Genomic DNA, 25,514 nt, shown 5'->3' with positions numbered 1-25,514 from the left:
TTCCTCTTTGTCCCAAAGAATCCCACAGCGCTTTATGTATAGGAGGAGACCCATGTCAACCAGCACTAAAGTGCAGCCCCGCCCTTGTGATGGACCATGTGTGATCCATCATGTGAGAGCAGACTGACTACACAGCATATTAAAGTCAAGAAGTGAGAAAGTGTTTCAGAAAACTGAAATAAGGGGGAACTTTACCTAGTAGAGCAGCCAGTAAATACAAGTCCGAAGTGGAAGTTAGCCCGACATCAGGGATAACACCTCTACTCTTTCAAAGAGTGCCGTGCCAAAAGATCTTTAACAACATGGCACTATACTGTAGGTTTTTGTTAACATCTTGTCTAAAAAATGGCACATCCAACAGCATAGTGTTCTTGGTCACAATACAGATACAGTACGTTGGTTCTGGAAATTCTGGTCCAGAAGGAAGGGTGTCACCTACTGGTCCATCTGTACCATGTACAGAAGTTACCTGCTTCTCCTAGGAGGTCTCCCATCCCGACACTGACCACGTCCAGCCTTGCTTCTGAGATCTTACTAGATCAGGCTACAAGGAGGTAATGTTGCATTTAAAGCATATCAAGTCAAGATATTCTGGTTGAATCAGGATCTTTAAAAACTCTGCCTTCTTTGTGTTTATTGTGTTTATTAGGCCTATAGAAGCAATAGTTGTGAACTGTACATTTTGTGCTCTGACAAAAGTTTTATAAATCACACCCAACTCATTTTGATCCAGGAATTGCTGATGACTTCAATGTCTAACTTCCTGCAATAGTGTAACCTGTTAATAGTCTAGTGAATATTTTAAAGCAAAGATTTTAAACAGTCAAGTACTGAAGGTAATATACTTTAATTCTGTAAAGGCTATTTATACAAGTAAAAAATATGACAGATGCCATGCTTTCATATCAATGTTTAGAAACTAGAAAGCAAATTAATAGCTGCACTGAGAAGGTGTGTAATTACAGACTGTGTCCCTCCCTGATGGTCTGCCAAGCCCACACAAATGTGGCATCTGTAGCAGCTGTCAGGGCCATTGATAGGGAAAGTATACTGTACATAGATTTTGGAATATTGTACCTTTAAAAGTTTGTTAGGAACATTTCTTTATTACAGATTTTTAGAAAATGGACAACAGATGGTCATAATGTCACTTGTTGACAAATTAGTCCAACCTCGTTTCTCATGAATCTGAAAACTTTTACCAGTGCTTTCAAGGACCTGATTGGCATTAATCATGAACTACAGTAGACACATTTAGGAGTATTGCTAATCTTGCTTCATGAAACCAGCCCATAATGTACCAAATTGTAACAAGATGAACAGCTGTAGAGACGTTATCCATGTCAACTATAGACATCCTCCCTTTAAGGCTTATCTTGTAGATTTTAATTACGAATAGAAATGCAGATTGCTCCTGTTCTAAAAGCAGTTGTTTATGCTGTTGTACGTCTGTTCAGGGTTTCAAATTAAGCACATAAATAACTGTAATGATACCATCCTCCATCTGCACATATGATAAACATTTACTGCATGTCTATACATATAACTCACACATTTGCGAGGACCTTTAGCTTAAAAAAACAGACTCAAGCAATTAAACCCTAAAATAACTTGTAAACACCCTTCTATTTTTTATCATGTTAAACTGAATACCTAAAGCCTTGTTAAAACAGTAACACATGACAATGACATTTAATATATATATATATTTATTAATATTTAATACATTTTTATAGTCTATTTTAAATTAATAAATACTATGAAATCAAGTGTGACCCCTGACGCGTCAAAATTCTCAAAGCCAGATAAACATCTATAGTATGACTGCAGACTAAAAATAATAATAATAATAATAATAATAATAATAATAATAATAATAATAATAATAATAATAATAATAATATTCTTGTCAGTACAGTTTCTTGTATTTACTGTATATGAGCATCTGTAGTCACCATTTAGAAGTAAGATTAGCATGAATGGATATTTACCACCAAAAATCAAATAGTGTGCTCTGAATGACATTTCATGTATGGTACATGTAAAGAGCCCAAGCTGTTTAACAAGCATTTCTAAGATTAAAGAAAGTTAATTCAGCACAGTATACCTGGAGGGTAAGAGACTAATAGTCATACAGACGTCATCAGGTGTTCATCATCCTTCATTACAACACATGACAATATAGTATGGATCACAGTTCCCAGTAAACAGCATTAAGGTGAATTCAAACAAAAGGCAGGGTGAACAGGCAGAAAAAAATCAAGATGCTAGGAAGACAATGAAAGATGAAGATAGACAGGAGCACAGTTCACAAAAGCATTGTGAAACAAAAATGTGGCTTTCAAATGCATTTTGGTTTCAAGGGTGTTATCTACCAAAAATACAGGACACACAGAACTTTAGTTTAGTTTAACATTTATTTTAGGAGGTTATTTAAAAATTAAAAATAAGATAAAGCAATATAACCAATCCACTGATAACTCAGAAAATGCTGGATTTGTCCATATGATTTACGTTTACACTTGCATCTGTATTTAGATATCAATATTGTGTTACCTTTTCTATAACTCACTTGATTTTGATTCTTGCACCTGATCTCAATGCACTGCTACACCATGAACAATGTAGCCTATGTACTATAAATGTCTAGTTAATTCAGTGTTAATGCTTTATAATGCACAGCATTGCAATCATAGTCACCATACATAAAATATTAATGTATTAATAGTTATGTAACTACTTGCTGAGCTTATAGAAAATTTTAAATAAAATGAACTAAAATGATCACTGAAGAACAATAACAACCTTTCAAGGTTCATTCAAAAAGACAAGCCTAATCTTGTTCAAGACACTCATTCATGCAACTGAATCTAATCAGCTGACTTACTGATTTGAATAGCCTGAAAAGTGCAAATGACATAATACTGTCTACATTAACTACAGCAGTCTGAGATGCAACTTAAATAAACTACTGATAAAATTATTTTTCACATCCTATTTATTTTCTCGTTTAGAAACATTAGAAAATAGCCAATTCCATTTTAGCACACTGTATTATATACAAAAGAGTGTGTTCCCTCCAGATAGAACCATCTGAAAATGAGGAATTTGACAATAGTTGACCTCTGTACCATTTGTTTTTTCAAAGGTTACATCTTAGCCCTGCTATAATTTATTTAGACAAGCCACATAAAACAGATTTTTTTTCCTCTTTAATAAAATAATCTGAGTAGGTCCAGTTTCACCACAGCAGTGTACTCGCCACTGGAGCCATTATATCAAACAAAACAAACTGCCTTATCAACCTGTGACCCTGGACTGATGGCACTGAGAGCAGATTTATACCAACCAGTCTCACTCTCTTCCAAAAGAGCACAAGTACAACACCTGATAAACAGTATATGACTTTTTGGCCCAAACTTTATTTTAGTAACCTCAATGCCCTGTACAAATATACATAGATAAACACTTCAGTGTTTCGATTGTTCCCCAATTTAGAATCCTGATATTTTTAAACTCGGCCAACTTCAACCTCTTTACTGAAAAAGTACCTGTAAAGAAAGCCCTCTTATTTCTTGAATATGGCTCTGCTGTCTAGCTACTCTCGAGATTCTACACAGTATAGTTTTCCATGCTTATTCTGTGTCCCTGGTTTCTCCTAAATTCTAGAATAGCACTGCCAGCCAAGTATTACCTGTTTTGTGCAACAGTATAAGATTCGCAGAAGCAAGAGGTTTGGAAAGAGTGAATACAATGGGTCTGTAATATACAATGATTACTATTCAAATCAGTGGGAACTACCTATGTGTAAAGTTCACACGCTTGTGTTTACACACAAAATGGTATTTTTCACCTAGGTGATACTACAGCATAAAATGAACTGTGAAGAAGAACAGCTGACTTGTACTACATCATTTACATGTTATAATAAGCACTCCAAAAACACAATATCATGAATGACAGCTATATACAGTATAATAAGGCCCACACTGGCAGTGCACACTGAAGGGCACGAGATTAGTCATATCTTATTAATGCTTGTACTTTTCCAAAAAATCTAATTTATGAAATATGACAGTTTATGCAAGTCCTCAGATGGGTAATTTATATTGTCAAAAAACCTGCAATACTTAAAAAACACATATCAAAGCTGCTAAAATGAAACAGATGTAAAGCTTATTATGCAACAATCCCTCTAATGCAATTAACCTGCTGTAGCTTAAATAAGAGAAGCTTGATCACGTATTGTTAATGAATAAAGTTGTAATGGGTTAATAATTACATTTGAATTAAATATTTTTCATATCCACTTTCTAGTAGAAACTAAATGAAAATATCTGGTAAAAAGATTAATTTGTATGTATAATGTCCACTTAACACACACAAGTATGGTATGCTAAAAAAAACTTATTAAAATTGATTACCTTTTCAGAGGCAGAATTTCACAGGCCATTCTGACAGGGTAAAAAAAGTTTGCAACATAACAGAAGAAAAATGTGCAACAGGTCCCTGTGCTTTGTTATTGTTTATTTAAAAAATCTATAGTTCTTAATTCGAAAATATGCTCAAAATATGTCGTATGGTAATTAAGTCAAAATAGACTGCAATGCCTGCAAACCAAGATAAACAATATGACAGTAAAAGAGCCTAGGAAGGCTGGGTTAAAGGCATGCCTTGCCACAGTTGGACTGCGATGCCCTTTGACCCACACATTGCAAGCGAGCACAGTTCGGCAGTCATCCAATCAGAGAAGGAATGACAGGCTGTAACACAGCTCCACTGGGAGATTTGCTTCAGAGTTACCGACAACCTTTGCCAATATGTCAATCACATGGAGAGAGCCAATAAAACTCCCGATGTAAGTTCTGTACTACCTTAGGGGTAGTATCCAGGCCAGTTTAAGAACGCTGGATAGGCGTCAAGTCTTAACTTGTTATCAGGAGGGTTTGGTTGTTAGAAATGTGAACGATCTTCGTGTTTTATCTTGTTGTCGTTGAAAGCATCGTTTTTACCTTAATTTGTAGTGTAGAAAAGAATTGTTTAACAAAGCAGATTTGCATGTGTCAAAAATGTCCTCACGTTTCCAGTGCCGACTAGTTTCCAGAGACGTGTGGAACTGCAGCACATCACGCTGTCCTGTGCGGAACAGAGCAGTCAGGTTTGGCACGTAGCGCTTGTTTCTTGCAGGAATGACTGGGGAAGAATACTCAGAGCGACACGTGTTACAGAACCGCCGCAGGCAGGAATTACGTAGGCACTCCATTAACAAGTACGTTCAAAGCTTCAGTGCATTGTATAAACAATACAAATATCTGGAATTGTTAGTCATGCATTCATGACTAGAGTTTGAAGTTTATGCTCAAAAACGCTTAGTTTGAAAGGCATTTTGAAAAGCGATACGGCGTGTTCTTGGAATATTACTATAGTTAGGGTACACATTTTCCCGCTTATTTGTATTTTTAACTTTATTATCCCCAGAAGAAGTACCAAGGATCTTTGATTTTTTTAAATAGATTTATGATAAATGGAATGAAACATTTAAAACGATCAAGTTTTGGTAAGCTTTTTCATTACAAACTTAAAAAAACTAAATAGTAATGGTTAACATTTGTTTGTCAGTTGCTATGATTAATTATTTTAATGTTGTCTTCATTTTCGTAGTGTGATTGCAATACTAGATTGTTTCAGTGTATTTACATCTTTTCAACAAGAGCTGACAAAATAACATCAGTACTTACTATGTAAGCGCCTTACTGCTGCCACTGTTTGATGGATACAGCCAGCCTGATTTTCATTTACTTAAAGAAAACGCATTCAGAAATACAGATTGTGCAAAATAAGCCTAAAATACATCTGTATTGCTATTGTACAATATATGAACACTAAACTGTCTGCAGTAGTTTTTAAATAGGTGTCCTTATGGGACATCCTCTTCATGTTTTAAAATCACATCCATCACATCCCTTCCAATAACTTGTTTATCCTGTTCAGGGTCATGGTGGCCCAGAGCCTATCCCTGGAGGGTGCAGGGCAAGATGCACCATGGACCAGTCCAATGCAGGGCACACACAGGCACAACCACACACTCACACCAGGGCCAGTCTTCCCAGAAGTCGATTAACCAGCTTTACCAGTGTGAGCTTGGACTGTGGGAGGAAACCTGCGTAAACATAAGGAGAACCTTCCAACTCCATGCAGCTGGCACCCCGAGAATTGAACCGAGGACCCCAATACTGAGAGGCAGGAGTGCTGGCCACTGTGCTGCCCGTATTTTAAAAGATTCATGCAAACTAGAGGGTTACTATTAGTTGACATAATCTGACCTCTGACCGCGCATTACATAACTGCTGGACCATGTAGATTAGGAAGATGACATCAAGCCACAATATTGACACTAGGAATAATGCAATGCAGTTACCCAAATGGCTACATATACAGTTATGGAGGAGAACAAATTACAGTCTTATACCGAGCATGAAAGAAGCTTATCACTATGCATGTATGTCTTATGAAAAATAAAGTAAATTGTGAATATTAAATGTTTTTGTTGTCCTTTTGTCTAATTGATCACTAATGGCTGACTATGATCCTTGAGTGATACTACTTGTGTGTGCGCTAAATCACTTCATTAGCGAGTGAGTTGACTGGACATAGTGTAGATGAAGGTGATTGAACCTGTTGAACGTAGTGAAAATGATGAAAGAAAAACACAAAAAGGAACCAGCATAAACCACTTATCAAGAGAACAGTACCTCTGTGCCATTTGGAGCAGCACCACAAAGTGAACCTGCCTGCAGTGGAACCAAATCCTTTTTCATGATGAACCAGTGTTTTATGTAGACCTCACTGATTGAGGCTAGTGACTGTAGTGCAAATATACAGAATACTATACTAATAAGGGGAAATTCAAGTGCGAGTGTCTGGGTAATTGATGACAGCCTAACTAACGCTGTACAAGTCCAAGGACCTCTTAGCTGCCCCTCCAGTGAGCTAATGTGATAACATTCCAGTTGTATGTTTGACAATGTATGGCCTAATGATTGAAGCACCACAGGGAGAAAGTACCTGGGGACTAAAACAAGTGAAAGGGGCTGCTGTTGTATCATATTATATCTTGCTCAGTTATACAGCCATATCTATTTTCCTCTGTAAATAATATTGATATTCATACGTTGATAGACTGTAAGAATACTGTATATTGAAGAACATTTGTTCAGCTATAACATTTTTTTTCCTGAATAGCCTCTACTGATATGTATGTACCTGTATATGCACACACTTCATTCTTCACCATAGTTAAACTGTGTCAAAGGTCCCGTGCTACAGTACTGTATGTAGATGGCATGTGCACTAGTTCAAAGGCACAAGAAGGTGACCCAGAACAGATTGACACCAATTGCTTTCCTTTCCCCATCGCAATAGAGCCTGCAAGAGGCAACCAGTACATTTCTTTTCGTCAGAAGGAAATGGAGATCATCATCCACAGAGGCCAAGGGGAGCCCCAGCTGAGCCCACCCTCTCAAATGGTTTATGAACAGCTGTCTTTTATCTGTTGGACAACACAGTGCATTCATACACACCCACTACCCACAGCAACACAGCTTAAGAATCAGAAGATATTTTTCTAACCATTCTGTGCAGCTGATATAAACTATAAAGTGAAATTGCTATACAAAAACTGTAATACAGATGCCACATGGATGCCCACCTAGGCTCCCTGCATCTTGCTGTCATTGCAGTGGAATCATGGTGCCTGGATCTGGACACATTTATAACTCGGATCGATGGGGTTATAAACAGCTAAATAGTTACAAGGGTCAGGAAAGTAACATGGAGGTAATCTTTTCCTACCAAGAATCCTTTAATACAGCATATTTTATTGTTTTCACATTACATTTTGTGAAGTAGCATTGCCGACAAAATTAAAGGAGTGACATTGTGCAACATCTTATTTCTCTTCGATACTCTGAAAGAAAGCTCTGAAACGGCAGCGAGAGAATAATGATGCCTCATTTTCTTTGAAAGCTGAAAATGTCCTCACTGCACAGCTTCTTTTGCAATCAATACAGACTGATTGGTGGCTGCAGAAGGAAATTATTGAATTAATTGTGCTTTTTGATGTTGTTTGTGGTAATAATGTAAAGGCATATTACCGGTGAAGGAAAATTAAGTGAATTAATGTTAACAAAATGGGAATTCAATTAAGAGAATTAATGTTAACAAAATGGGAGTTCAACGTAACACAAGCGGCATATAATTGAAAAATACTGCTACATTTGTGCAAATATGTTTAGGCCTCAGTTGTAGTTTGCACTACTAGTATAATATAACATAAGTGTAAGCCTTTTCATAAAACTACAAGTTAACATACTGTAGGGTCTAGGTGAATGCAAATTTTGGAAATCTTTTCCTATCTTGGAAATTAAGTCAGCATCCCCTAAAAAGCAGAATTGACACACCAGGAAAAAATATATATTTCTCTGGTAAATGTTATGTAAACAACCTGGATAAGGCTAAATTAACAGCTGATGTTTACATAATATTTACGAGTTAAAAACATACAGTATGAGCTCGAGAAGAACAAAAAGTCTCTTCAGCTTTTCAAATGAATTGCTCCCATGTTCAATTTTCAAGAGCCTAAGAATAATACAAAGGTTGCAAAGAAGAGAAGACCATTTGGATCATCTTAAAACATTTGGTAGTTTAGTAACTACAGTGAGTGAATCTACATTTATGTCCAGACATTACTTAACAGAGTTTATTAGCCCAGATTGGAACACTTTAGCGTTTACTATCTAGCTAAAAAGTCTGTTTTTTATTCTACATCCTTAATGTTTTTTTATTTTAGTTTCCAGTGCTGACCCCACTGTTTCACTGCTGTGTGTGAAATAGTCTTCTGAGTCAACCCTGTCTATATATCGTATCATTTCAAATCTCAGTTCAATTATAATACTGGAACTCCCCTTCTATCCGTCTTAGAAGGTGAGATTAAAAGTATAGACATCATTAACCCTGTAGAGTTTCAGTGGGGGTACTAGGGGTTAATGGATGATAAAGGTTAAGTAATTAAGTATTCACAATCAGTTTACTAGTACCAGTTTAAGTAGAAATTATGAAGGTTAAATAATAAATATGTGTTAGAGAATAAATAATAACATTTTTTTCCCACTCATTAGGGAATACCATGGTCACATGGATTTTTTTATTCTCTTTGAAGAATTTAGTGGCGGTGGAGTAAATAGGCAAAAGCTTACAACAAGGCATAATCAAACAAATCTATCACAAAAAACACATCATTACAGGCTACTATGTACAATTGGAGTAAGACAGAGTCTAAAATACTTAAATCAAATTACCACTAATGACTAATACACAGAATACACGTAATACACAGGATTAGACACAAATATTTATCTGGAAAATAAGACTTTATAAAATAATTATCTACCAATGAGTCCCTTGTTGTTTCTCCTATGCTTCTCTGCCCTTTCAGTAATTTAGCCAGACCCCAGCGTAAGGTCAAGATGTGAGTTAGTTTGCTTAATGGGCATAACTCGCCTGTCTGAAGAGAATGTCAACCTAATGGCGGGGATGAGGGTGTCAGACCCTCCCTTGCTGAAGAACAAGTCAGGAAGCTGCTACAAGAGTTGAGGAAGGGAGGAAGGGATGAAAAACTGAAACGTGTAATTCTAGAAGTTAGGAACATGATATTTATATGTCATTTTGAAACATCTAGGTTTTTATTTATTAATTGATTAACTTAAAAACCTAAAACTAGGACCTGGACATTCAGTGCCAAGAGGAAATGATTGTGTGCTCCAAGACATCCGTCCAGCTCTTAGGAATGGCAATGACTTTGTGTTTATATTAACCCAGTCTTTCTCATTACACAGTCCAGCTCTTCCGAGAAGAACAGTAACCTTTAAACATAGTCATAAAATATTACTAAAACCATATAAATTATTTTTAAAGGCATTCCTAATCAAATATGATGTGCATATGATATTCTACGAAAGTCCTTCTACAGCATTAAAAAAAACATATTTAGAAATATGATAAAATATTAATTATTTATATTTAAAAAATATACAGTCCAGAAAGTAGTATCTTGCACTTCATTAAAAATGAAGATTTCTTATATTCTAGCATTGTAGGTTTATATGTAAATTAATAACTTCTGAGTAAAAACTGCAATGAAAAATCTGTTTTCTAAGACACACATACCCATGTTTACCAGGAATCTTAATCAATTCCTAATGAGAAGTAAAAAAGGGCAACTTTTCTTAAAATATAATATGAAAGTATTAAAGAATTATACGAATCTGCAAATATGAACTGTTTACCAATAATGCCTAGATTTCCAGCTGTTAATCATTTTATCATAAAAAGAAAATTTGATAGCATGCTTATCAAAAAGTTTTTAAAAAATCAATAAAATATAAAGCAAAAATGAGGAGTCTGTTATGTAATTCAGTAGCAAAAAGTAAAACCATGAATCCTGTCTTGAAGTGTGTTGAGTGTCAGAGATCAAAACTAGTCAGGTTATATGGTGCCACCTCCAGATTAGACATTAGACAAGTTCATTCCAAAACTAAAATAAATGAGTTAATTGATTATTATTAATTTGGTGTGCTTGTTGTTAAACAAAACACATTATTAAAATCATTAATAATTGCTATCAAAAAAGATTTAAAGTTAACACCAAAGTTTCCTACCTCCTTTGCTATCACAAAGAATATAAATAGGACAAAAAATGAGCAGAGACTCCATTCTCTTAAAATTCTTAGCGATTTCAAAACTTGAACATGATAAAAAAGCTCCCTTTGTGTAACACAAGCTACGCTCCATTTTAACTTTCATATGAGCTGAAATAATGGCTACAACAAGTGAAGGCCATTTGTTCGATTTAGCTCATTTGGGCTTTCAGTAGCTAATTGATCCAAATACAGTATATCCAGCCATTTCCTAAAAGAATTCACGATATTGGCTTCAACAACATGCCTGGCTTGTGTTGCAGATTGACAAACCCTCATGCTGCATAAATAACAATTCAAGTGTTTTGTTTGCTATGTTAAAACATATTATTAATCAAATTTTCTTAATTGCGGTTGCAAATAAGTGAACATATTCAGTTTGAATGTCGACTGTTCTAACAGATAGTGGGAACAGCTGGCTTGACTAGATAAGAAAGTGAATGTTTGATTTTTGCAGTACAGTATTTAGAACTGACTTCAGGCTTCAATGGCCTAACTGCTGCTGGCACAACAGCTATTTTACCATATTTGTAACTGCATTTATACCCAGTAGTTTAACTCTCACTTTCCAGTACAGTTTGCTTGTGTCTGAATTCATTTACTTGTGTTCTAGCCAATTTTTCAGCTCATTTTGTAATGGTCCATTTTCACAGATTGGAAACTCCAAATCTACTTCCTGTCCACCCGTGTATTTGGATAGACGGGATTGCCTTCATTAAACAGATTATCTCTAATTTCATTCTTCTTTTTTTAATACACGTGTTTTTGAATGTTTGCTTTCACAAAAACAGGCCATACCATGCAATTTGAATTAAAGAGATTACTACTAACCTGCTCAAGCTCTCAGAGCTTTTGGCCATGAAAGGCTCGTCATTGGAAAGGTCCATGTCTTCTAAACTCTGGGCTTTCTCTAGGGTTCGGAGTCTGACCTGTGGTTCCCCTGCTGACTGCTCTGGCTGCAATACAGGTGGAGGCATGGGTCTGATCGTCACTTCACTCTTTGACTTCTTTACCTGCAGGGAAATTAGAAGACACAAAGGTCCTGTAAGGGTTCTAATACAAGGTATATGCTAATAAGCTTTTAACAAATTATTCAGTTTTCTAAATTGAGAAAAATCTCCTATACATAAGATATATGCTTAATCTTGTTTCTTTGAGGTAGATGTTCACACCTCTGGAGGACGCACGGAACATTCACGCCTACTGTTAATGCACATGGGCTTGCTGGTTCTATGTGAGGCCAAGAAACATCTTAATAAATCAGAGATGTACACAGCTGCACTAAAAAGATGAGAGTTGTTGATATCTCATCAGGACTATGACTCATATGTCTTCCTGGAGGACTTCAGGCATGTAATGAAATCAGTGACAGGGGCTGCAGCTCCACACAGAGCTACAGTAACTCTCCTGTCATGTGTTGGGGAGCTTGCTGAGTGTTAAAAGATGAATGGCTCACTGTTTGCCCTTCTCCATTCTCCCTGTGCAAAATAGGAATAACAAACTTGAGCCAAGTTGTCAAGAAACAACGGACGATTCTGAGCTGGGCTAGTATAAACTGAAAAATATGACAAAGAATTTACACATCAGATCATGTCAAAATGTGATCGGAGAAATGAAACTGTAACAAGGAAAAGCAGAATCCAACATATATTTATTGGAAAATATATTTATATCAATGGAAGAGTCCCTGTTTTACTTACCTTTTGAAGTCTAGGTTGTAATTGCAACAAAAGATAGTCTGCAGATTGCATGAAGAAACGTAACTTAATAATCATTTCAGTATTCATCTTCTTCACTGCTTGCAGATCCTTTTAGTAAGAAGATGGGTAAAAGCTGATCCCAGACAACTACAGTAGATAGGTATGCTTTTAAAATGACCTTGTGGTGTATTACCAGGTGATGGCAATAAATAACAAATTCAGCAAATTAGGCTACAAATTTTAACAACATCTAAGAAATGTATTATAGCCCTTGCAAGAACCTTTCTGAAGTATATGTGCTTTAAAGAAAGAAAGCAACGTTTTCTTAAATTTTAATAATCTGATATAATATCTATTCCCTACTGATTATAAGATAATCAAAAATAAATGCATAGAATGCAGTTTACGCAAACGGCAATATGGTTTATGCAAAATGTGGTCAACAATCCACTGTTCCGTAAGGATATCTGTACAACAGTAAGACTTTTCTCTAGAAATGCACCTCTTGTAAAAGGAAAAACACAGGAAACTTTACGACAAAATCACTGGGAATGCATATAGTTGCAGAATCCTCACCACCGGAGATTGCTAAATTTCAAACTGAAAATATAAGCTCCCTTTTTAAGGCTAGAATTGTTACACCTTAAACTATGACGTTATCACTGAGCTTCTAGCCATCAACAGAAAAATGTCAACAGAGGCTTAGTATTAAGAAAAATCAGTATCTGATAATGCCGAATCAAAGTCCAAAGCAGGACTGTGCAGCATGAAAAGCTCTTGTCACTTATAAACTGCATGGGCACAGTGTAGAATAGGAAGAACATTTGAGCACAGTGGAGGTTAAAGCAAGGTCACGGTGTTGGTATGAGATACTGAATGCACTGATATATCATGACCTTGTTTGATTAGGCAGAGAACAATCTGAACACTATTTTCTATAATGGCAAAGAAAAGCATGTGTGAAAAGGAGAACACAAATTTACTTTTATAAAATAGTATTAATATGACTTAAAAGAAGTTGTTAATAGTCCATTTTAGTGCCATGAACTGTGGAAAGTGCGCTCTACCCCAGGCAATAATTACATGCCTCAATAGACCCTCCGGTTAAGCAACAACTACGGTCTTTCACTTGCACAAATCCATTGAATGAAGGGAATGGTAATGGTTTTTCAGCTGGGACTCTTCTGCACATTAAACGTTGTCATTGAAAGGACATTCTCATGCCATTAACAACAGCAAGTCTACAATTAATGGCAAATGATGTCAGTTTCTACAAAACACTTCAACACAGGCATGAAATCAGTAAATCAGTAAACAGATTTGGAGCCTGAAGTCTATTAAAACACCATTGTTTCAAGAACATGATGGTTAGAGCTGGAGCATTTCTGCTTTAATAGAGAAATTCAAGCAAAAAACATGTGCATAGACTTAACTCACAGTTAAAAAAGCAAAGGAGCAGCAATTAAATAGCGTTATGAAAATGATAACATACTATAGTATACAGGCTACAGAAATTCATGTTACACCCCTATTCCAAAACAAGAAAAACATACATTTTAAGGTATCAGTAGGTCTTATTAGACAAATTGAAAGCTGAAGCTGCTAGATTTCAATACACTGGATAGTGTTATATTATGCCAACTAATCAAACTTGCACATAACACTTTAAAAATGTTTGTTGCCTTCTGTGAGTCTACAGCTGTTCTTTCCCACACTGATAATGAGACTCGAATGAACAATCTCCAGCTTTTGAATACAAAGGTTATTTCTTTGCTGAAAATAAAATGTGGGGACAATTCAGTTTTGGCGTTTGAAAATACTTGTGAATTTTGAACACATACAGTAGTGACTGTAAAGCTAAAATGAAAATGGAATTATTTTAATTGGAAAATATAAACAGTAACCTTTACACCCCTTTACTATCTTCATTACTTAAGCATATCTTTATTTCAACACACTGATCACCAGTAGACCCCTGTAACCCCTTAGAATACAAACTGTGACACTGTGAGGGGTTTTCAAGGGGCCTTACTTTCCCTAGAGATTTCTCTCTACCTAAGATGGAGGACCAGATGTGCAGCTCTGGACGCCAGTAATCATGGGTGCAGGGATCAGCTGTGCACCTTGCTCCAAGCCCCACAAATGGAGCCCCGAACCAGAAAGAAAGAGAGACGATCGGGAGAAGAAGTCAGAGCACAAGCGACACGAGAGCTCGACATCAGCCTCTGCCCCTGCGCAGGCTGAGACACAGCTGCACCAGCCTCTGGATTGAAGACTTCAGCTATTATAACTATATTCCCAGCCTCCCTGCTGAAGAAAGCTGCCACAACTGTTACTTTGTCACAACACAAACTTTTTTTTTCACTACAGCTATGGAGCCGCAGACCTCCATCTTACGGCTGCTCTGCAAGCCTCCATTCTGCATCAGCCACTCTAATATAGCTTAGGCTGCAGAGTTCCATGATGCAGCCAGCCGGCTAAAAGCCCCAGGCCCCCAGCTGTTTCACTAACCTCCAGGCTGAAGACTGGCTTTAATACAATGCAACAGCAGCATACTTAATAGTGCGGTCTACTGACTCACCTATGCAGTCAGAAGGGATTTAGACTGCAGTCTCAGGGCTAACTGCACATGCCTAAGCTACTCTCTTGGCCGCCTCAGACTGGACGTTGACCACTCCTGTTCCTGAGCTGTATTGTACAAAGCTCCAGACAATAAACAACTATTTAACATTAAGTCTTGTGTAGGGTGGGTCTGTAATTGGGCCCCATGTAGAACCAGTGAGGGTACTGACGGAGAAGACAAACAAGGCATCCTATGCCATAGCGAGTAGTCTCTACAATATCAATAAAAATCTGTTTTAGAATTGTAATAACCACTGCTTATGTTGGGGTTATGCAGTGGTCTGTGGGTGGTGAGATGAACCCCAGAACAGGCAAGGTGGGTAGAGGCAAGGGAAACAGTCAGAGTCAAGGTCCAGCAAAGCAAGCACAAAGAAATATGGGTACTAAGAAAATAGGTAAGTTGATACTTTACAGGCTCTGAGTAAACTCTATTACAGAACACAGGGCCCTGCCAGATCAGACCTTAACTAGCCTGTTTTACCTTAGATGGAAGAGGTCATAATTGCCCACAGGTGAAACAGGCTTCCTGTCTGATTCTGTAACCATTTCAACCGACACTGACTGACAGGTGAGTAAATTCATGGCTGGTTGCTTCAGTAACACTAGTTTACTTCACACCACTCCAGTGGGGGTGAGGATGACAAGAATATTTGAAAGTGCCATGCAACCAATTTTCCTATGTGGGTAAAGTGTGGGGTCCTATCATGGGCCATACATAAAATGGGCAGAAAACCCCAAAGGAGCCCTGGTCAAGGTGAAATCATTATTCACTCACAGAAAAAAATATAAAATGTTTGCAGACCTCTTTTTAATTAATATACAGGATAGAGTAATTTAAAAAGCAGTGACCAGGACCACTACCACCACAAGGCTCTGCTGAGCCAAGTGGTAGACCCAGAGAAAAGGCAGGTCCTGACGTTCACTACCCTGCCACACTGGAAGCATCAGGACATTCTAAAAAAAGCTCATCAACTTTTCAAGACTATAATTATTCAGTCATGTGAATAAGGCTCTTTGAATATGAAATTGGAATCGTTAAATGCTTTTTATGTATATTAGCAATCTTCTGTTTTATGTGAAGCTGCTATTTAAATTATAACAATTTTGCTGAGTCACTTGAACAGAACATGTCTAAACAGGAAATTAACGATTCACAAAGTTTCTTGAGAATGTTCTCTCAATTGGCTTTTTGAACAGTGGTATACATACTGTAACAATACAATTTAAAAACAAACCTATTTAATTTGAAAGCTATACTTAAAATAAAACTTTTTCTTTGTGATTTTTGAGCAGGGCTTAAAAGCATGTTTAACATTTAAGTAAAAGTAGTAAAAGTATGTACAGTATTTTGCATGTTTTTTGTAGATTATATTAGTTTGTAAATAGATAACTAGTTTAACTAAAAACAACTTCACAGATAATGTTTCTTTAAGATAGAGACTGAAAGACATAAAGCAAGGCTTACCTCACTTACAAGGATTTTTTTAAAAACAGACTTTACTCACACAAAGTTACGTATATGAGAATTTTATTTTCTCTATTATGAGAAAAAGTGTAATTAATTGGTTGAAGGACGCTTTGCAGTAAGTACTGAATATCTTAAAAACATTCAGTGTCAGAGCCAGACGTAGTATGTGATTCCACTTTAAAGAAGAAATTTGGGGGATTTAAATTATTTTCTGTCCTGTAATTTCTTATGCCAAGGTCTAATTGTTCTGTACCACTATAAATATCACTATCTAGAACCACATTGTATCCATAGAGTACAGTATACTGCAGTACTGTATACAGCTTTTATGCTGTATGTTGTTTTTTAGTTAAAACCTGTCAAATCACCACAGTTCAAATTTGTCCTTGGCACTTCACTTTCAGTCAAAGAGAACAGAACATGCAGTTAAAAGCAAAAGAGAACAAAAGCATATATTTAAAATGTGGTACAGAGATTAAAATAACATTCCACTGTTACAGAGCTTTCCAATCAAGGAATGCTCCTTGCATTCAGATCCTCAGTCAGATTTTATAGTACAGTATGTGTTACAGAAGCCTTCTTATTTTAACTCACCTACTGTATGTTGTCTAGGAGATCAGTTCTATCTTAAAGCACCATGTCTCTTGATTCACAGGTGGGCATTAGCTGTTGCTCTCATACAATATCTAAAACATATTCTTCCAGTCTGCTTCACACAACTACAGTATGGCCATTTGAAGACAGTATAGCAAAAGTGAAGGGATGTGTCCTTTTAAATTGTATGCCAAGAGCAGGCTTGTTAAGTGTGCTGAGGAATTGTTATCTACATACATTTACAGATTAGTTATGACCTTTGTCAGCACACAGCTTCAATAAGCTGAAAACACTGATAAGTGAAAGTTTTCCCAGTTTGCCCTTAGTCCTTGTGTTATTTGTGCAAACTAGAAAACAACTGCAGTAAAGCAGATAATATCAAGTGAATTTTTCCATCAATAAGCTACATACATTTCAACTAATTGTTTACCTTGCAATCCACAGTGGCATTTAAAATATCATTCTTTCATTCCTTATTTATTGCCTTTTGTTTAATATGTCCACATGACTGTCATGCTTTCCCTTTTTAAGGTTATTGGGTTCACTTACAAACCATTAGGAAAGAACAGGAAATGTAAAGAAAATAAAGATAAGTCACAATTGATTAGATGATAAAACATAAAGCGTGGTAAGCAAACAAGGACATAAGCCCTGATGTAACCATCCTTATTCATCATACCTAATTGAATACAGAATTTTCCACACACACATGGAAAATCGGTATCTTTCAGGCGTATTAAACCAAGCAGTCAGTTTTGTCTTACAAACAGCATTTTCCACTGATAATTAAATGATAGACATTAAAATGCTGGTTGCCATGGTGGCGCAGTGGTTAGTTGTGCTTCTCCCAGCATTGGGGCCTTGAGTTCAGTTCTGGACCTGTGGCTCTATTAGTGTGGAGTTTACATTTTCTCTCTGCATTTGCATGGGTTTCCTTCAGGTGCTCCAATTTCCTTCCACGGTTCAAAGACATGTTATTGGGTTAATTGGCTTCTGAAAAAACAGCCCTGGTGTGAGTGTGTGTGTCCCTGCAATGTACTGGCGTCCTGTCCAGGGTGTACCCTGTTTTCTGCCCGGTGCTTTCTGGGATAGGGTCTTTCATGGTCCCCTGCGACCACGAAAAGCATGAAGCAGTTAGAAAATGGATGGATGGATATTGGAATGCATGAAATCAAATGCCTCTGTCTCATCAGAGTGAAATATACTCTGCCACGTACAGTAGTGACCACCAGGGGCTAGATAAAGGTTTCCAACCTCTATTCACTTTTAACCTCAGGTGTGAAACAACAGAGATTTGAATTTCAAAGAAGAACCATAGCAGACATAACAGATTGGGTACCGCACTCCTGGGGTTTCTCTGACAAACAATTCACTTTTAAATTGAAATCAGCAGCGTACTAAACAAATTAATACATACTTTCTTTTTCCTTGTGACAGACGTTGACATTTCAGAGGCTGATTCACTTGGAAGGTTCAGTTGCTGAGGTACATGGCAGTATGTGGCCTGTAAGACAAGAAAACTGTTTACAGCTTTGATATCACAAATATTTGTCATTAGGTTACAAACTCACTCCAGAAGAGAAATGGCCTGAGGTCCTACCAGCACCATTGTTGATGGCAGCGTGATAATAAAGTATTTTTGTCAGTGTGATAAATATTCTAAATATAGAAGTATTTAATTTCAAATTAATAGACAGAAAATTAATTTCAATTCTGGTATATGAATGCTTTCACATATTAAGTACTCCTTGTTTAAAAGTGACGATTATATTCATCTATGTTTTCTTCAGGGCATATTTTATTTTTTATTTTGATGTACTAGGTATGAACATAATATATTGACAATTTCTAATGTATAACATTTAAAATAAAATAAATATTAATGTTTATTAGCCCTATACAATTTCTTGCATTTGAAATTTGTCTTTTCGCATACCCCAGCTTTCTCCAAGGAGACACAGACACACAGACAGGGAGAGAAGCTTGGGGTCAGAGAGCAGGGTCTGCCATTGTACGGCATTTCAAAGGTACTTTAGGGGATCCAGGTTAATCATTGTAGACCTCTTTTTGTAAAACCTATCTGAATCCATGAATTTGTTTCCAGTACAAATAGCACCATATTAATGACTACTTTGTAATGTTTTGAAACATATTTGCGTATATTGTATGGTGGAATCAAATCTGTGATTACTGCTAGATTTAGTTCCTCCAAAGTCTTTAATATATGAAAACTGATGAAGATGGAAAAACAGTCATTTATGGGTAGAACTGACACATGTTAAATGAGAATTATTTACAAATTACTTCCACAGCACCTACCTTTTTCTTTCTTTGAAGTGGAATTGGAACCTCTACTCCGAGTGTGTTTGACAACGTATCTCTCTCAGGTATGCTAGAACGTGCTTCCTAAAACATCAGAAAGCACAGAGTTGTCAGGTCAGCCTAGTTCACTTCAGCTTTAATTCACTTTTTTTTGGCTTGTATGTTTAATTTCTATCTGCTGAAATGGAATGTATTGTCCCAACCTAAAGTTTAGCAGCTCTTTAAAGAGTTGTACTGAATCTTTATTATGATGATGTGCAGTAGATTATTTTGAAAAAGTATTATTTATTAGGAGTGTAGGTGCCATGCAGGCTTTACTTTTATAGTTTAATCATGCTCTACCCTACATTATCTCTTTTTTAAATCAATGGGACCTTCAAATGCCATTCCAAGATGTAGGCTATACAATTGCATTTCTTATAATTTCCTACATGTTAATCTAATGATGACAAAAGCAAAGGATGGTATGATGCAATTTATACCAATTTATTTTTTTATTTTAAAATATAAAAAATAAATAATTGGCATCTCCCAATGCTTTTAAAATTTTCATTAGTAGAGCACAAAGCAAAAAACAATTACCAGGATGTGGTCGGAGAATTAAAAATAGAAGGCACTTTTTGTACAAGGTTTTTCTGCTGATGTTTCTAATAAGGTACTTGGGATCTTTGAAGAAATGAATGAGATCCTCCCATCAATAATATACTAGCCAGCAGCCACAACTGGGAACCAACTGAAGCTCAGCAGGTCTGAGCCTGGTCAGTACCTAGATGTGAGACCTGGGAAAGCTAAGGTTGCTGCTGTAAGAGGTGTTAGTGGGGCCAGCAGGGGGTTCTACCCTGTAGTCTCTGTGGGTCTTAATGGCTCAGTATAGTGACAAGGGCACAATACTGTAAAAAGTTGCTGTCTATTGGATCCAACATAAAACTGAGGTCCTGTCTCTCTGTGGTCATTAAAAATCCCAGGGTGTTTCTTGAGGGGTGTCACCCCAGCATCCTGGCCAAATTTCCCAATGGCCCTTACCAATCATGGCCTCCTAATAATCCCCATCTATGAATTGACTTCATTACTCTGCTGATATCAGCTACTGATAGCTGATGTGTGGTGAGTGTACTAGTGCGCTATGGCTGCCGTCACATCATCCAGGTGGGACTGCACATTGGTGGTGGTGGAGGGGAGTCCCCATTACCTGTAAAGCGCTTTGAGTGGAGTGTCCAGAAAAGAGCTATGTAAGTGTAAGCAATTATTATTATTATTATTATTATTATTATTATTATTATTATTATTACTAAGATAATATAATAACATCCCAATGGCCCTGTCTTGTTAGTAAACTTAGTCTCCTATTCTTATGTCTTAACATTAATGTTACAGCTTTAGTTGAGCTGCTGGGTCAAGTGCCTTTTTATTTCTCATGTTTCAGAACATTATTTCTGAAACACTCAGAACATTCAAACTAATAATAGAAAATAGACTGCCACTGTTTCTTCAGTTTGAGTCTCATAAAATCTCAATAATTCTTATTTTTTTCCAAAAAACTTGGACAGGCAGCCAGCACTGAATACATTCCTTACTGTGCAAGCCACCAAAACATCTGGCAGACACACCCATACTAAAGAGTAATTTATCACCCTGAGATAGATGGGTGAGGATAAGTCAATACAGCCAAAAATGGAAAGTAAGGGCAATGCATGTGACTAAGAATAATCTTTACATTTTGTTCAGGCTTAGACAACCTCTTCGTTTTTTTAATTATATTTTTCTGTAATACCGTACAGAATTGAGTTTTCCTCTTTCTGTGCATCTTATTGATATGGAAGCTTGCAACAAGAAATGACCAGTCATACTCTAGATTTGGGGTTTCAAATTAATTTTCATTGTATTAATAATTTTTAATAAACTGTAAATGCTTAACAAAGCATTAACAGAATGTTAGTAACCTGCCCCTGTTATGTTATTAATAACACATTTAATAACAAATTTCAGTTGTTCTCAATAGTCCATTGCATTGTTCTATTGATTGACAATTAACCTATGAGCTGTGCATTAAGTGTACTTTGCAATTCTCAAACTAAAGAGTTACCACATCACTAGCCATTGTTCATGACAATTTGAAAGAATAAATTCAGGGAATATTCGGTTTTATTTTCTATCTTCTATAACAGGGTCAGTTTGCAATGCTTGTAATTCAAGGGGGCTCTGATAAGTAGCTTGTTAATGGACCAACATTCCTGAAGAATTCAGGCTTCTTAATACTTATGACACCATCTTTGTGTGTGCCCTCATTTCCCAAGTAAGGGATGGCTGTTCCTTCACTTGTTGTGTGTCCTGCATCAGCCCAGCAGCATTCAGAGATCATAGAATTTCACTGAATGCAGCATTTCACACTGACAATGATCTGGGCTATCTTGAATATTTTGTACATGATTCATGTATTCCAGGTTCCCACTCTGAGAAGACGTTGACTCATTTCTAACATCTCATTCTGGGTTTTCATTGGAAATGGTCTACATTCAGACGCACTCTTGATTTGTATAGTACAGTTCTGTTGTTTTTTTTACCTAGGCAGCTGACTGGCCCAGCACACAGCCTCCTTCTTTCAGCTGAACGTGGAACTGGCAGGTGATCAGCTATGTGAATCACCAAGTGGAGACAGAGAAGCATAAATATATGCACATATGTTGTTAATACAATATGTGTAGGTTATCTTACATGATAAAACTGCAAAACTGAACATCACACTGATCTGACTGTAACAGAAAGCTTAGTCTGCATGTTTAAAAACAGTACCATGTCAAAAGTGAGATGTGTCACTGAAGAAAACGACATAAAGCAAACTCTCCAGGTGCATCTATGCTCAGAACACTGCTCCTTTACATTATTGCCTACAGACAGAAAAGTGCAGTACTTTAAATGAAAATTGAACTATTGTACTCTATTTTTAAACAACCTGCAGATCAGTGACCGTACAAGATGGGTCCCCTACAATCAGTAACTTTTTTATGACAACTGGCTATTTATTTACTTAATGGCTAATATAAAAGATCAATATAACAACAAAGGATCTGGTTACATCAAAATAAGTGCTGTGGATTGGAAGGTCCACAAGATGTATAGCCCTGCTGTAGACAGTTTTCTGGCCAGCTACTATACATCCTACTGTATGTGATTTAGATATTGTACTTAATGACAATCATGGATTGCTCACTTATTCCTAACTTTTGTAAATTGAGATGTTATGTTAAACGTGCATAACACAGTCATAAAGCCTTATCTGGAATATTGTGTACAATTTTGGTCTCTTTGTTGTAGAAAGGATAATGCTGCTCTGCAATCAATCCAGAGAAAAGCACTAAGAGTCATTTAGGGGCTTAAGGAAATGTCCAACACTGACATACTGGAGGGACTGAACTGTTATCGTTTTGAATAGAGAAGACCACAAAGGTACCTGATACAATATTCAAAATCAACAATAAACAAACTCAACCCAGTGGAATTCTTCAGAATGAACAGTGAAACAAGACCCAGAGGACACAAGAGAAAACTACGTGAAAGTGCATTTAAACAGAGAACAGGAGGCACTTGTTTATCTAAAGCTCTCTGAGAATATAGAACAAGCTTCAAAGCACTTCATGCAAGAAATGACTGGATGAGATCATTGGAGCAATTAATTAAAGTCATTATGCTTCATCCCTCATGAAAAATACAAAATATTTTACTTGGTCACTTAAAAACCTACATAGAAAATGACCCCCTGGTGTATTCTGTTTCATAATGTGTCTGAATTGTTTTACCAGTATTTGTATTCTGAAAAGCAAAATGGAAAATAAATGGAAGTTCTTAACTGAAGTTCAGGAGGGACAGAGGCAGTCTCACCCAGCTGTCCCTAATCACAATCATTACTGACTTTTGCTATATCTATAACTAAAATATACTACTTGACTCGTGTTTAATTTTTGGGATTATTCATATACAGTATATACGTGGACCTTGCTCCTCAGAATTTCAAGCCTCACAACTTCTTTCCTACAAGTTCTTCTGCATTTTCTTTTGCTTCTGTTCTAAGGCTCGTCTCTCTCAGCCCCTGCTGCTGCTAAAGCCATCACCCTGGTTCCTGCGTCTTTCAGGCGTCCTACGGTGTCCACTGTCCCTAGCATCCAAAGGTGCCCCAGGCTCCCCCCCTCTGGGCTCCTACTGCTCCTAATGCCCGCTCCTTGGCACTGGGTCTGTCTGGTGTCTTTCTCCTGGCTCAATCAGCAGGCCTCACACAGCTTTTAATGTCTGCCTTCTCCTTTATTTAACGTCTGTATTTCCATGCTCCTTCTTGTGAAATCACCACCCGTTGAGTAAATCAGAACAAACGAAAGGAATTATCCTCTGTTAACTTACAAAATAAAGTGTCCAGAACACAATCGAACAAACCCCACACAAGCAAGACTACCTTCCCCACCATCAGTGCAGGGTTTAAATACCCTAGGTTCATGTCCCAGCTCCCCATGATTGACAAGCAACCTTCATTTAACAAGTAATAGGTTTATTCCATGCTGAAAAAAAGAAGAAAGAGAACACAACGTTTCGGCCGTGGAGCCTTCTTCAGGTGTGAGGGATTCATTTAAGACAAGGGAGGGCCTAGCTCTGTAACCTAACACCAGATGGAGGCACAATAAACAAGGACAGACTGTGGATCCCCATTGGTAAGACAAAACAGGACCACTGAGCAACAAATGACAACCTAAAGAGAGGTCATGGCATGAATAGACTTCTGTCTATTTCTGCATTGGTGGTTTGGGGGTTCACTTGTTTCTTTTGAGGTTTTAAATGTCTGCCTTCTCTTTTTATTGCATTTTCGACACTGTGCCTGTACGTTCCTTCCATCTGTTTCTGCATTGGTGATTTTGGGGGCTCTAGACTCCTCGTCCTACGGCACGGAGGCTTTCTCTTTACCAAACAGATTAAGCCAAAATGTATTATACTTAAATACTTAACAGCCATTCACAAAGCATCTGATTCTTGGATGTCGTTATTCTCCATGATATGGAAGTTCTTTACTGAAGTTTGGTGGGCATAACAATAGACAAGCCAGTCTCTCTCAGCTGTTTTAAATCATAACATTAGCGTTTGCTATATATACAGTATATAACTCTTACACACACCTCCTCTTGAATTTTTCATTCTGCCTCCACTCCATCTCTACCCTTGTATCTCCTCTCTCTAACTGGGGGGAGGGGGGGGTGGTCAAGCCTCCTCCTTCTATGGTCATTTGCAAAGCATCTGATTCTTGGATGTTGTTATTCCTCATGATGTGCAGTTTACAGAGTATCCTTTATTACTTAGCTATGTAAAGCTAGCAATGATAGTGTTTGATTTACTGTAGCTTTGTACAGGCAACAGAGCCATTACCCAGAGTAATATTGAATGTATAGCTACAAATTGTTTTAATCTTAAAATCACACGAATAAATATAAATAAATTGGATACAATTAACAGCTGCAGGAATCCAGGCCTCAGGGCAACTGCACCAACCAATATTGCTACAATACACAGATGGCAAAAAATTATTCTGAGATACAAAAAAGGCTTTTTTCATTTACAAGAGATTATTTTGTTTTATTACACATCTCAGAATGTACTTGTTATAAAATACCCTTATCAAAGTATTGGCAGAACATGGAGAGAGGCATTATCAGAAATAAAAAAACAATCATGTTTTGCAATGTCCAATAAAACTGCAGTTTGTAGCACTATGCAATTGAAACTGTAAACACCTAGCAAGACATAGAGCTGACCTTCAGATTTTCCAGAAAAGGAATGACAAGGATATTTCTACTACAACCTTAGACTTCACAGAACAGACAAATTTTCCCATTTCTTGAGATTATTAACATAACATGTGTTGTTCTTGACTCTTGGTCATGGTTATCACTTGTAACAGAAACCCTACAAGCAGATATGCAGTTCTTACAGTTCTAAAAGACTGCTCTGAAAGTTTGGCCTGCATTACTGTAACAGAGATCATGTTTTTAATAGATTTATAGGTCCAGGTGTTTGGGTCAT

At 36.9% G+C, this 25,514-nt stretch overlaps 1 protein-coding gene across 4 annotated transcripts in view; it reads right to left on the bottom strand.

The window, feature by feature from the left end:
* The window catches only part of fam13a (family with sequence similarity 13 member A), a 100,765-nt gene that overhangs the window by 45,432 nt on the left and 29,819 nt on the right, over window positions 1-25,514 (bottom strand). For all 4 annotated transcript variants that reach the window (XM_015344645.2, XM_015344647.2, XM_015344646.2 and 1 more), the window contains exons 6-8: window positions 19,458-19,544; window positions 18,556-18,642; window positions 11,586-11,767 (exon numbers count right to left, since the gene is read on the bottom strand). In XM_015344645.2, coding sequence (XP_015200131.2) covers window positions 11,586-11,767; window positions 18,556-18,642; window positions 19,458-19,544 — 356 coding nt within the window. The remainder of the gene's footprint in view (window positions 1-11,585; window positions 11,768-18,555; window positions 18,643-19,457; window positions 19,545-25,514) is intronic.

The sequence above is a fragment of the Lepisosteus oculatus genome, chromosome 1, assembly GCF_040954835.1.
Source record: "Lepisosteus oculatus isolate fLepOcu1 chromosome 1, fLepOcu1.hap2, whole genome shotgun sequence".
NCBI lineage: Eukaryota > Metazoa > Chordata > Actinopteri > Semionotiformes > Lepisosteidae > Lepisosteus > Lepisosteus oculatus.
The sequence above is the reverse complement of the archived record's forward strand: the minus strand, read 5'-3'. Positions and strand labels throughout refer to the sequence as shown.